General features: G+C 50.1%; 1 protein-coding gene across 4 annotated transcripts in view; it reads left to right on the top strand.

Moving 5' to 3' along the window:
- The window catches only part of PPFIA1 (PTPRF interacting protein alpha 1), an 89,694-nt gene extending 84,236 nt beyond the window's left edge, over nucleotides 1-5,458 (top strand). For 2 of the 4 annotated variants that reach the window (XM_060105546.1, XM_060105544.1), the window contains 3 exons: nucleotides 131-296; nucleotides 3,348-3,416; nucleotides 4,078-5,458. In XM_060105546.1, coding sequence (XP_059961529.1) covers nucleotides 131-296; nucleotides 3,348-3,406 — 225 coding nt within the window. In that variant the 3' untranslated portion in view covers nucleotides 3,407-3,416; nucleotides 4,078-5,458. The remainder of the gene's footprint in view (nucleotides 1-130; nucleotides 297-3,347; nucleotides 3,417-4,077) is intronic. The other 2 variants (XM_060105547.1, XM_060105545.1) reach the window with 1 other exon arrangement.
- The last annotated feature ends 8,473 nt before the right edge of the window (nucleotides 5,459-13,931 follow it).

Genomic DNA, 13,931 nt, shown 5'->3' with positions numbered 1-13,931 from the left:
CACATGGTTGTCACGAACAGGGTGAAATAGAGATGCGGTAACAAGCTCAGTCATCTTAAAGGGCTGGTAACTTTATGTTTTTGTCCCTTATTTTTAAATCTGTCTTGTTTTCTGTCCTTTAATTCACCAGGATGATGATAAAAGCTTTAGGAGAGCACCTTCTTGGAGAAAAAAATTTAGACCAAAGGATGTTCGTGGCTTAGCTGCTGGGTCAGCAGAGACTCTCCCCGCAAACTTCCGGGTCCCGTCCTCTCTGTCCTCGCCCTCTGTGCAGCCAAAGAAGATGCAGCTGGACGGTAGGTGACGCAGTGCTGCTGCAGCCGCTTGTAGGCGGCTTGAGCAGCTCTGGGACTGGAACGTTACTAATGATCTAGAATGGCCTACTTAATATGTGACAAGGCACTTGAGTACTGTTGCATGCCCAGGTGTAAATGTTTAAAATTAATCCTAACATCTGTTTATAAAAGTTTAACAGTAATACAGTCTTAATTCTTAAGTTCTTGTCTGGTTGAATATTAGCACACTCTTCTAACTAATAAAACTAAGAACCGTGTGTGTTCTCAGAGCGTTAGATCGACACCCATGCTCGTAACGATGTGTGTGTGGCAGGCAGCGCTCAGAAGCTGTTTCATAAAATAGCGTAGTAGCTTCAGACCCCCCCCAGTTCCCCCTCGACTCCTCTTCACGCTAGAAGGATGACTGAGTCCATTTGAAATAACCTCCACCTTCCTGTCCTCCCTCCGTCCTCACTGTTATTTGTCCCTTACACGCTGTAGAAGGCCGGGGAGAAGGAAGAAGGTAAGGCCGAGAGAAGTCATCACCCGAGCACGGCTGGGCCCATAGTCCTTTCACACCCAGCTCTGCTCTTCCCTTTGACAACCGCTCTGCCGGAGAGCACCGCTAGTTAAGGGTGGGCTCTCAGCGCTGCTGTGTCCCCACTCGACAGCAAAATCGAGAGACAGATGGCCTGGGTCCGAGTCTGGCTCTGCGGCCTAGGAGGCGCCTTGAGCACTGCGCCTCATTTCGCATCTGGGAGAGGGTCGTCTTGGGGTGCCCTCCTCCCCGGCTGGCTCTTGGGGTGCCCTCCTCCCCGGCTGGCTGTGCTGGTTACACAAGTGATTCACAGAGCGGGTCATGGCTCAGGAAAGTGCCTGGCGCATCCTCAGTCCCGTGAGGGCGGAGCCCTTAGGGCCGCTGCGGCGCTGCTGTTACTCAGGCCGTCCCCACGCCTGCCCTGGCAGGGCTGCAGGAGAGCGAGGGGTTTTCGAAGTGTGCTGACGGGGTTTGCAGTTTTCTCCTGTTATCAGCCCTTCCCATGCGTAGGTTTGTAACTTTTACTCTCACCTGCCTGTATGAAAACCAGAGCAAAGTACATTTAGGGAAGCCTTTTGCTAAATAAGCTGGACACTTTAGTGAGGGTGGCTTACAGGGCATCATTTTTATTAAAAAGCTGCATCTCGGTGCCGGAATTCAATAATGTGCTTAACCCGGGGGGCGGGGAACCCAGGGGGAACCCAGCAACTTTTTTTTTTTTTTTTTAATAGCATTTTTCTTCAAGGAGCATGCAGTTCATTTTTACAGATTTTTTTTTTTTTTTTTGCGGTACGCGGGCCTCCCACCGTTGTGGCCTCTCCCGTGGCGGAGCACAGGCTCCGGACGCGCAGGCTCAGCGGCCATGGCTTACGGGCCCAGCCGCTCTGCGGCATGTGGGATCTTCCCGGACCGGGGCACGAACCTGTGTCCCCTGCATCGGCAGGCGGACTCTCAACCACTGCACCACCAGGGAAGCCCCATTTTTACAGATTTTAACCGTAGCTTGGCCTTCAATTTATTGGATAGTCTAAATGAGTGCTTTCTTATTTACCTCACTGCTTCATTTCCATTCTCGTCGTTATAAATCGCATTTTGCTGTTAAATGCTCACAGTGATGTTAACATTAGAGTTTTGATAAATTAAAAATACTCCTAGTGGGCCTCCCTGGTGGCGCAGTGGTTGGGAGTCCGCCTGCCAATGCAGGGGATGCGGGTTCGTGCCCCGGTCTGGGAGGATCCCATATGCCGCGGAGCGGCTGGGCCCGTGAGCCATGGCCGCTGAGCCTGCGCGTCCAGAGCCTGTGCTCCGCAGCGGGAGAGGCCGCAACAGTGAGAGGCCCGCATACCGCAAAAAAAAAAAAAAAATACTCCTAGAAGGAGGTGTAGGCATTATATCATGTGGGAGATGACTTTTTACGCTTGTGTGATAAGGAAGGCATAAACTATAAAGTGGGTTGTTTTCATGGCTCTTGAAGGCAAAGTGCAGCAGGTCTCTGGGGTTCTTAGCATCAGAAGGATTTAGAAAGAGAATCTGTGGGACCTCCTTGGTGGTCCAGTGGTTAAGGCGCCACGCTTCCAATGCAGGGGCCGCGGGTTCGATCCCTGGTCGGGAGCTAAGATCCGGTGTGCCACGTGGCGTGGCCAAATATAAATAAATAAAGTAAAATAAAACGTCCAAATCAATGGCTTTAAAAAAAAAAAATCTGCTCCGATCAGGAGCGCCAGCTGTCTTAAGCCCGTCCTGGAACCGCGGCCAAATACTGGTCACATATGTTCCTGGTGGACCTGTGGGGAAACGAAAAATGTTGAATTGGGAGCAGCGGATTTCTGCTAGGGGTTATGGAAATTTCTTACTCAGTTTGAAGCGGGGTGAGGGCTTACCTATTGGGCCCTGCAGCCTGTTTCTTGACAAGAAAAAAAACGCCAGTGGTGACATCCTTTCGGGTGGAAACTGACACTGGGCTTCCGCTTTGTTAGCTAAGTCTCCGTCCTCTGCCCTCTGCCCACTGTCGAAGCCGCTGGGGAAGGCTCCCCGGGGAGAGAGAGCAGGCGGGTCCCCCTGGGGCAGCAGAGCGCAGGGCCTCCAGACCATGGGTGCCGGGCTTCAGGCCCCTTGGCGGGGCCCGTCACGTGGCCGCTGTTACTATTGCCCGACTACCGTCCTCGCAGATACAGCGAAAGAGAAGTCCAGGCGCTCTCTGAATCTAGAGGGTTTCAGGAGGGACCACGCGGTCACGCTGAGTAGTCGTCACCCACCGTGCAGGCGTTTCTCTGTCATTGGACTGTGGCTGCTGCTGTAGCGTGACCTCCCCGTGCCCCCCAGGGTGGCGGAGGTAAAGGGAGCCCTCACGTGGTGGCCCTTAGGCTCCGTTTCTCCGGCTCGTCCGCCCCTCCCCCTCTAGAGGTTTCCCCCAGAGCCCTCAGGAGGTGGCCGCTGTGGATGTGAGTGCGTGTCCGTCCTCGTGCCCCCGTGTGGCGTCCCACCACTAACCGCACGCTGTGTTTGCACGCTTCCTCCCGTGCTTGTCGGACCAGGCAGCGTGGCGGGAGCGCAGAGGCTGGACTCCGCTGCAGTCAGGACTTACTCCTGCTGAGCCCCCGCGGGTGAGTACAGGGCGGCCCCGGCCCCGCAGGTGCGCGGAGGCCACGCCCTGGCGCCGGAGCGTCGGGGGGGCGGGGCGGCAGGAGAGCGGAAGGTGACCTTGGCGCTTAGCTGCCGCCGGGAGTGGTCCGTGCACGGCCCGGGCCTCCCTCGCGTTGCCCTGCGTGCTGGCGTCGCTCCCGTGTCAGCGGTGCTGGAGCACCGTGTCCTGCGTGCACATTCTCGAAGGGAACAAGCCCCAAAGCATCAGGGTTCACGAGGCTGCACCGCCGTGTGCCTCTCAGTCCAGAGGCCCGTCTTTAAAACGAAACTGCGCTGGCATCTCGGGGTCGGCCGCTGCTGAGGGGCCACCCTTGCTTTGCAGGTGGTGCTCTGGGTGGGTGTGGGCCCGGGAGCCCAGCCCTCCCCTCGCTGCTCTCAGGGTTCTGTTGTCAAGTCTCAGCTGGAATGCATGATTGGTTTTCTTATTAGCAGCTTTTAGATGTATGTCGAAAGAAAGTCAAGGAATTCTCTCCTTGATCTGCTTGGTCCTTGATACTTACCTAAATTCTAAAAGCAGCCAAAGCACAGAAGGTAGGGCTTGGGGGGGTCGTGGAGGGGTAGGAGCTCGGGCACTTGAAGCTGTCTCAAGACTGACTCGTTTGCTTTTATTTTATTTTCCAGTTTACCCACACTACTTCTACAGATGATTATGCAGCATTTTGAATCCAGCAAAGACTACATTTTGAGCTCAATGGAATCTTTAATCTGTTAATACTTGTTATATGGACCCTAAGATATTTTATTACAGAGTTTTTAATTAGTGAAAAATTCATGAATACCATAGAGAAAATATTTTAGAATTTAATGTTTCTTATATTTATGTAAACTTATGACTTCATTTCTATAGTTACTTACTTTTTCATGTATATCCAGGCTATAAATATCCTTTCAGATCAATTCATGTTCTTATATCTGATTTTAGTCTTTCAAAGGAATGTACTGTAATGCTTGTATGTATAAATCCTATGAACAAATAGAGGGCTTTTGTAAATTATGCATTTATTGTAATTATTCTTGTTTAATTTTTTAATGATAAACCATGACAGAGAAAAGGATTTTACTGCGTTTGTAAAATCATCATGACACAGTGTGCATATCCTTTACGAAGTGTAACCTAGCCCTACAACAATCATTTTGAAAGAAGCCAACTTACTTTCAAGCAATTGTTGTATTTTAATGACTGACCTTAGCTATACTTTTTCTAGCAAGAAATGCTTTACTCTGTAGCGTGAAGAGATTAAAAATACGGGATGTTAAATATCAGCTTCTAATCAAATTTGGACTGAAAGGATCATTAGAACACTATGAAAATCTCGTAGGACCGGTGAACTCTTCCATAGCCTGGCCTCTGTGGATCCGGATACCTCGTCTTGGGTGACTGGCAGAAGCCACGAGCTGGGGGAAGAGCGACTCCGGTGGGGGGGGTGGGGCCTGGGCCCCCGCAGCCCGCCGCGCCCGCCCCCTTCCCAGCCCCCCTCCTGGGAAGCCGGGTCAAGGGCGCCGACTCTTAGAGGACCAATCACGAAGCACTGCACTCACTGGGGAGACACTGGTGCACGCGGAAGGTGAAGGCACGAGATCCTGAAAATAATGTAGTGCAGCTCTCATCAAGGCCTTATTTTTCTGATGTAAATCATCCTTTTACATTTGTCTGTAAACATGTTTAAAGAATGGACCTAGTCGTACATTTTTAGATTTTGACGATATAGCCATTTTGGATTGTATAAGTAGCAAATGTAACTTTTACTTTTAAAATGGCGTATTAAAAAGCCAGCAAGAGATGTGTTCAGATCATGGTGCATTATTTATTACGCAGCTGATGTACCGGTAGACAGAGATGGCGTGTCTTTTTACATTTGGGCTCTGCCTTTAATTTACTTGTACAGTTCACTGTTACCGTTCTGTTTTTCTATTCCTCTTTTGTGAACTTCCTGATTATGTAACAAAGTATGTACAGTCTACTTTTGAACTATTTTTATCACAGTATTATTTATTGCTTTCTTTCAATAAAGTACTGAAGCAAAATTTTCCACTGCCAATACAGAGTACGAGGGTAAGCTGTACTCCTACTGAAAACTGACTGCAGCTGCCGTATCTCCCGCTCCAGGCCGACTGATTGGAGCCAGTGTCGTCATATGGAAATTCTGTTATAGGAATGGATGGACAGACTAAAAAGGCTGGACGATGAGAGTGTAGGGTCGGGTGTCCTCCAGAGGGTGACCAGGTGTTCGTGCCCTCGGTTCTGGAGACCAGAGGCGCCCTCTCATCAGTACCTACGGGGAGCCGGGCCCTGGAAGCCTCTGCTGCCCCAGGCACCGGGCCGATTGTCGGAAACAGCGTGGAGCTGCGTAGGCTCACCTGTGGAGTCCAGGGATGGGGCGGCCGAGGGCAACCCAGACCTGGACCCGAAGGAGGAGACCCGGGGGTGTGCGTGTGCTCGCATGCATGTGTATGGGTGTGGGTGCTTTTTTTAATTTTTTTTTTAGTCAGCAAATTTTATTCACACATTCCATAGAAACGAGAATGTAGCAAGGGAGTTAGGGAAGTATGAAACAAGGTTTCTAATGCAGATTCGTAATCACGGCTCTGGGTACGTCTGGGAGCAGGCGCTCCCCCCAGCAGCAGGCTCCCCGGCATCAGGCTCCCCCCGACATCAGGCACGGCAGCCACACTTGTCCGATGCCCCTGTGCCGCCACAGCCCTGGGCACACACTGGGCAGCCGGAACAGCAGCTCTTGCAGGAGGTGCCTTTCTAGGAGCCACTGGTGGAGCAGCGGCAGCTGGGCTCTGTTTCAAGCTGAGGTGAGGCCGGAGGGCCAGAGCAAGTGGCAGAGCAGAGGCACTCGTGCTGGTGGCGGTGTGCGCGCACGCGTTCCTCAGCTCCGCTTCCTCTGTGCAGGCTTGGTGTCCTGCTCTTCCCACGTGGTCACACAAGGCTCCCAGGGCTGTGTCCTTCCAGATTCATGGCCTCTGTGATAGCTCAAGCCAAGTCCTGAGTCACATGCGGGTTCGGTGTGACAGAGGGGTGGGAACACCCAAGCTGGAGGGCTGAAAGTGGATCCCCAGGGAAACGGCCGGGCGCTAGTGGGTGGCAGGGTGGGTGCAGGTGGCTGCTCACAAAGGGCCACTGCAGGCGGCACGAGGACGACAGCACGGACGCCTGAGCTCACTAGGTGATGTCTCCCGCCCTCACCACCACGAAGGTGTTCCTGCCATCAGGTCTGGCCACGAAGGTGTTCCTGCCATCAGGTCAGCCTGGTGACGGCCACCACCCTACTTGGGCCCTGTTGGGTGGACACTGCTGACCATGGCCTCGGTTTTCATTCCTGTCCCGACTGTCCCTCCAGGGCTGACGGGCTCCCTCTCTGAATGGCACGTGTTTTGTTTATGTGGATGAATGCATTCCGGCTTGTTTCTGCCAGCATAGTTGTCAGGTCATTGTGTGTTTCCCCCTTTAGAGCCTGTGCGTGCTCATGTTCCAGTTGAACTTAGGAGCAGCCTTACTTCCTGCATGTCCTGGTTCTCAGGGTTAACTTACGTGTGAGATTTAAAACCACAGAGTGCTTTTCTCATCTCACATTCCATTTTTGTCTGACCAAAGCCAAGCGAGCCTTGAGTATCTGAAAGATTCTGCAAACAGAGTCATGCATGATGCATAAGCTGCAGGTGTATAATTATGACAACTCGTTTCATTGATTCCACTTAGGCCTTTAAAAACAAGTGTCGAGGGCTTCCCTGGTGGCGCAGTGGTTGGGAGTCCGCCTGCCGATGCAGGGGACACGGGTTCGTGCCCCGGTCCAGGAAGATCCCACATGCCGTGGAGCATCTGGGCCCGTGAGCCATGGCCGCTGAGCCTGCATGTCCGGAGCCTGTGCTCTGCAACGGGAGAGGCCACGGCAGTGAGAGGCCCGCGTACCGCAAAAAACAAAACGAAACAAAACAAATCAAAAAAAAACTAGTTTCGATGGAGAAATACCCAAAGAAAGCAGTAAGGAGATGTTTCTGTAGTTTTGCTTCTCTTAGAACACTCATTAGCCGTGCTTCTTAGGTCTGCTCCACTTCACAGCCAGTGCCCAGGGCTTGCCCGTCACAGGGGTGGGAGGGAAATCAGTCTGCAGTCCAGGTGTGGTCACGTTAAAGAGGATCTTGACTCTTCCCACCATTAAAAACTCTTTGTTAGGCTACATATCCTACCCTTAAGGATCTCTCTTTAAGTTTGATGTCGTGCATTTTTGAGGTCACTGTGGTTTTGGTTTTTGTTCTTTGCCTTTTGCGAGCTAAATCCTCTCCTCACCCAAGATGGGTTTCCGGGGCATCCGGAAGAGTCCGTCTTTCCTGTGTTCTTGCCAGGTAGATGAGTAGGTGCACATCCAAGTGCTACCACAGCTGCTATTGTAACTACCCACGTGGCATCCGGTACATTTCTATAAATTTGTTTATTTTTATTTTTGGCTGCATTGGATCTTCGTTGCTGTGTGCGGGCTTTCTCTAGTGGCGGCGAGCAGGTGCTACTCTTCGTTGCAGTGCGCGGGCTTCTCATTGCAGTGGCTTCTCTTGTTGCGGAGCACGGGCTCTAGGGCATGTGGGCTTCAGTAGTTGTGGCACGAGGGCTCAGTAGTTGTGGCTCACGGGCTCTAGAGCACAGGCTCAGTAGTTGTGGTGCATGGACTTAGTTGCTCCGCGGCATGTGGGATCTTCCTGGACCAGGGCTCGAACCTGTGTCCCCTGCACTGGCAGGCGGATTCTTAACCGCTGCACCACCAAGGAAGTCCTCAATACATTTCTAAATATAGCAGATCCTTTTGTTTCTTACATTTCATTGGCTTAATCCCTTGGTGAGAATGGGTAGCCGGTGCCTTTGCTGTTTCATGTCCTGGACTCAGCGGGGCACCTTTTCAAGTACTGCTGTCTGAGCCCAGCACTGTGTGCAGCCCTCCGCCCGGCGTGCAGGTGCAGTGGGAGAGGAGGTGGGCCAGGTCCTTGCGGAGGCTCGAGGGGAGGGTCCATTCTCTCTTCCTGTGTTCGGTGGTTGCTGGCTTCCGTGGCCATGGCCGCATCCCTCCAGTCTGCTCTGTCTTCACGTGGCCTCTCCTCTGAGTGTCTCATCTTCTGTCTCTTTATAAGAACACTTGTCATTGGCCCACCGAGGTAATCCAAGGCGATCTCATCTCAAGATCCTTAATTACATTACAAAGATCACTTTGCCAAATAAAGTCACATTCACCAGTTCCAGAGATGTGCACAGACGTATCTTTGTGGGACCACCACCATTAGGCACTCTGGAGAAGACCCTGCTGCCCTGGAGATACCAGGATGGGTAGAACTGGCCCTCCCCAGGGACTGCCCTCTAGTGGAGACTGGACCCTCGACATCCCGTGAACCACGCTGTGAGCAGAGAGCAGGGCGCCGGGCTGGGACGTGGGAGGAAGGAGCGTCAGACGGCTCAGAGTGACCTGGCAGGTGCGGGCAGAGACTGGCCAGGAAGAACATGGAAAATATTTTAAAATAATCAAAATGACCCGTGGCGTGCAAACAGGTTTGACTGGTAGGAGAGGTATTCTTCCAACTGGAGTGTGTCGAGTGTCCCTAGCTGCAAAGGTAGACAGACGGGCTCTGCTCTATTAAAAAGTGATTTGGGGACTTACCTGGTGGCACAGTGGTTAAGAATCCGCCTGCCAACGCAGGGTACACGGGTTTGAGCCCTGGTCCGGGAAGGTCCCACGTGCTGCGGAGCAACTAAGCCCGTGCGTACTGAGCTTGCACGCCACAACTACTGAAGCCTGTGCACCTAGAGCCCGTGCTCCGCAACAAAGAGAAGCCACCGCAATGAGAAGCCCGTGCACTGCAACGAACGGTAGCCCCCGCTCGCTGCGACTAGAGAAAGCCGCGCGCAGCAACAAAGACCCAATGCAGCCAAAAATAAAATAAATGAAATAAATAAATTTATTTTTAAAAAAACAACGTAACTGAGGAATTGTAGTATTACACTACCTATAGGGCCAAAGAGATTTTAGTCATCAATTCTCCAACTTCTTATTTTTTTTTATTTAATATTTATTTATTTGGTTGCATCGGGTCTTAGTTGTGGCAGGCAGGCTCCTTAGTTGCAGCAGGCAGGCTCCTTAGCTGTGGCATGCAAACTCAGTTGTGGCATGCATGTGGGATCTAGTTCCTGGACCATGGATCGAACCCGGGGCCCCTGCATTGGGAGCGTGGAGTCTTAACCACTGAACCACCAGGGAAGTCCCCACCTTATTTTCTTCTTAATGTTTTATTTTAATCAAAGTAATAACATGTATATCACTTAAGTGAAACCCCAGCGGCCCCACTCTCTGACTTCCCCTTCTGTGGTCCATGTACAACTGGGTTAACTCTTTCCTCTATTTGCTTCCTTACTCCTAAATAATTTGTGCTTAATGTGGCCTCTTGATTCACCAATTTTATTTATTTTTATTTTTTATAAATTTATTTATTTGTTTTTATTTTTGGCAACGTTGGGTCTCTGTTGCTGCGTGCGGGCTTTCTCTAGTCGCGATGGCTTCTCTTGTTGAGGAGCATGGGCTCTAGGCACGTGGGCTTCAGTAGTTGTGGCTCTCGGGCTCAGTAGTTGTGGCGTACAGGCTTAGTTGCTCCGCGGCATGTGGGATCTTCCCGGGCCAGGGCTCGAATCCGTGTTCCCTGCACCGGCAGGCGGATTCTTAACCACTGCGCCATCAGGGAAACCCTTGATTCACCAATTTTAGACTTTGCAGATTGGCAACTCTTTATGGTAGATGGGAATTTTAGCATTCCTCTGCCCTGCCCTTTTCTCTCCCAACACAGTTAAATCAAAGTTGGTTGAATCCATGTCCACTGTTTCCATTAATAAGGCTGTAAATATTATTTATTGCCAAGCCAAATGGATTACTATGATTACAACAAAAAAGGCACGTGGAAAGACAGTATTCCCCAGTATTTACAGATGCAATAATACAGTGTCTGGCATTTGCTTTAAAATAATCCTGGGGCAGGGTTAAGTCAGGATATGGATCAAACAAAATTGACCCTGTCGGGAGATAACTGTTAAAGATGGGTGATGGAAGTGTCCATCGACAGATGAATGGATAAAGAAGATGTGGCACATACATACAATGGAACATTACTTAGCTATAAAAAGAAACAAAGTTGAGTTATTTGTAATGAGGTGGATGGACCCAGAGTCTGTCATACGGGGTGTAGTAAGTCAGAAAGAGAAAAGCAACTACCGTATATATGTATTCCATATATATATATATATGAAATCTAATTAAAAAAAAAGCTTCTGATGAACCTAGGGGCAGGACAGGAATAAAGATGCAGACATAGAGAATGGACTTGAGGACATGGGGAGGGGAAGGGTAAGCTGTGATGAAGTGAGACAGTGGAATGGACATATATCCACTACCAAACGTAAAATAGATAGCTAGTGGGAAGCAGCCGCATAGCACAGGGAGGTCAGCTGGGTGATTTGTGACCACCTAGAGGGGTGGGATAGGGAGGGTGGGAGGGAGGGAGACACAACAGGGAGGGGATATGGGGATATACGTATACATGTAGCTGATTCACTTTGTTATATGGCAGAAACTAACAACATTTTAAAGCAATTACCCTCCAATAAAGATGTTAAAAAAGAAAAAAAGATGGGTCACGGTTTCATGAAGTTTTATTATATTAATCTACTTTTGCATTCGTGTGAATTTTTTTAGCATAACAAAAATTTTAATAGTTATTTTAGGGACATCCTCCATGTGACAAACTGTCTTAGTCTGGACTAGATGTCTGGAAATTGCTTCTTGGCTCTCACTTTGGAATGTAATTTAGCCTAGTTTTGAACTTTTAAGCAACCCACAGTGGAAAACATTTTACACCACAGCTCAGCATGTATACACTACATTTCATCAATTTTATTAAGACCGTTTTTTCACATTTTTTTACCCGTGAAGTCAGGATGTGTCTTACAAACAATGACATCTTAGAAATACAGTATGTGACAAAATACCACCTAGGCTGCAGATTCTTTGCTGCTCCTCTCATTGAGAGGTGGGGTCTTAATCCCCACCTCCGGACCTCCTTAAGCCTGGGCTGGCCTCAGTGACCTACCTGGTTGACCAAAAGAATGTAGCAGGTGTGATGTTCACGGACCTCTGAAGCGAGGTCAGCAGAAACCTTGCAGAAACCAGCCAACGAGTAAGAAGTCCAGCTACCCAGGCCCCCCGTGCTGTGAGGAAGCCCAAGCTGGCCCCATGGAGAGCTGTGCAGAGCGAGATCCTCACGGCTCCTGCCAGCCTATTGGAAGTGAAGAAGCCAAGTTGGACGTTCCTGTTCCTGAAGACATGATGGGGAGAAGAAACGAGGAATGCATCCAGCAGAGCCAAGGCCCCAGACATACGGTCCTAATCAGTTCATCCAGCCACAGCCCAAAATTTGATCTATCACAGCCGAGGCTCCATCGAAAACAAAGATGAGCCATCCCCTGCACTTTCCAAACTCCTGATCCATGAAGTTTCAGCATAAAATGGTGGTTGTTTTTCACCATGAACTTTTGGAGTGCCTTATTACACAGCAATAGATAATTGCAACTATTATGTATAAAATGAACTCATATATTCTATTCTGCCGTCTTATATACTTTTTTTTTTTTTTTCTTTTTGCGGTATGCGGGCCTCTCACTGTTGTGGCCTCTCCCGTTGCGGAGCACAGGCTCCGGATGCGCAGGCCCAGCGGCCATGGCTCACGGGCCCAGCCGCTCCGCGGCATATGGGATCCTCCCAGACCGGGGCACGAACCCGTATCCCCTGCATCGGCAGGCGGACTCTTAACCACTGCGCCACCAGGGAGGCCCTTATATACTTTTTTATGCTGTTTTCCTCCCCCAGAAAATTGATTTCACAGTTCCCTGAAAGATCACCATCTGCTATCTTATCTGTTGCTTTGTAAAAATCCACCCCAAAACTTGGTGGTAAAAAAAATGATTTCTTGTTTCTCTTGATCCGGTGGACTGGCAACCTGGGTGGTTCCTCTGCTGGCCTTTCCTGGAACCACTTACGTGATGGCAGTCACCTGACAGCTCCTGTGGGGCTGGGAAGTCCGAGATGGTCTCAGTCAAGTACCTGGAAGCTGGTGCTGGCTTTTGGCTGGGAGGCCTGGCTTCTCCTTCATGTGGCATCTCTCACACTCCAGGAGATTCTTCACAGCAGTGTAGTCTCAAGTTCCAAGATTGCAAGACCAGAAGCAGCAAGGCATCATAAGGGCTAACATCGTAATGTTAAGGATCCTTAACATTATATTTAGAATGCATACAATGGGACTTCCCTGGTGGTCCAGTGGTTAAGACTCCATGCTTCCACTGCAGGGGGCATGTGTTCGATCCCTGGTCAGGGAGCTAAGATCCCATATGCTGTGTGGTGTGGGGGGATCCCCCCCAAAATAGAATTCATACAATGTCATTTCTGCCATGTTCTATTGATCAGAGTGTCACAATGCCAGTCCAGATTCAAAAGCTTGGAGAAATAGATCTGTTTCCTGATAAGCGGAACAGTTACATCACTGCTGTGGACTGAATGTTTGTGTTCCCCCCGCCAATTCATACGTTGAAACCTAATGCCCAGTGTGATGGTATTTGGAGGTGAGGCCTTTGGGAGATGCTTAGGTCCTGAGGGTGGAGACCTCATGAATGGGATTCGTTTTCTTATAAAAGAGACCCAGAGAGCTCCCTCGCCACGTGAAGACACAAGGAGAAGCTGGCCGGCTATGAATCAGGAAGCCAGCTCTCACCAGACACCAATTCTGCTGGCACCTTGATCTGGGACTCCCAGCCTCTAGAACTGTGAGAAATAAATTCATAAGCCACCCAGCCTAAGGTATTGTGTTATTATAGCCCAAACCGGCTAGGTCAGTCACACAACAAAGAGGTGTGGACACACTGAGGGCTGTATGAGTCTGCCTGCTACAACACAATATCACACATGAGGGGCTTTAACCAACTGACATCACTGTCCCCAGTCCTGGAGGCTGGAATCCGAGATCCAGGTGTGGGCGGGGCCAGGTCCTCCTGAGGCCTTTCTCCTCGGCGCGTAGACGGCCGTCTCCTCCCTGTGTCCTCATGGGGTCGTCCCTCTGTGTGTCTGTGTGCTTTTCTCCTCTTCTCATAAGGACACCAGTCCTATTAGGTTAGGGCCTCACCCTTATGACCTCATTTAACCTTAGTTACGTCCTTAAGGGCCCTATCTCATCTCCAAATACAGTCACATTCTGAGGTGCTGGGGGTCAGTAACACCATTCAGTCCATAATAAGGCTCATTATTATAACATCTACAACACACTCTCGGAAATACTCTATCACATTCCATATTGATGGTTATTTTTTCTCAACCCTTCAAAGATATTAGCCCACTGTCACCTGACACCCTTTAGGCAGAGGGCATGTCTGTAGTGGGGCTAACTGTCATCCTTTCACA

This window comes from Mesoplodon densirostris, chromosome 7 (assembly GCF_025265405.1).
Source record: "Mesoplodon densirostris isolate mMesDen1 chromosome 7, mMesDen1 primary haplotype, whole genome shotgun sequence".
NCBI classification, from domain to species: domain Eukaryota; kingdom Metazoa; phylum Chordata; class Mammalia; order Artiodactyla; family Ziphiidae; genus Mesoplodon; species Mesoplodon densirostris.
This window is presented reverse-complemented; position numbering and strand designations above follow the sequence as displayed.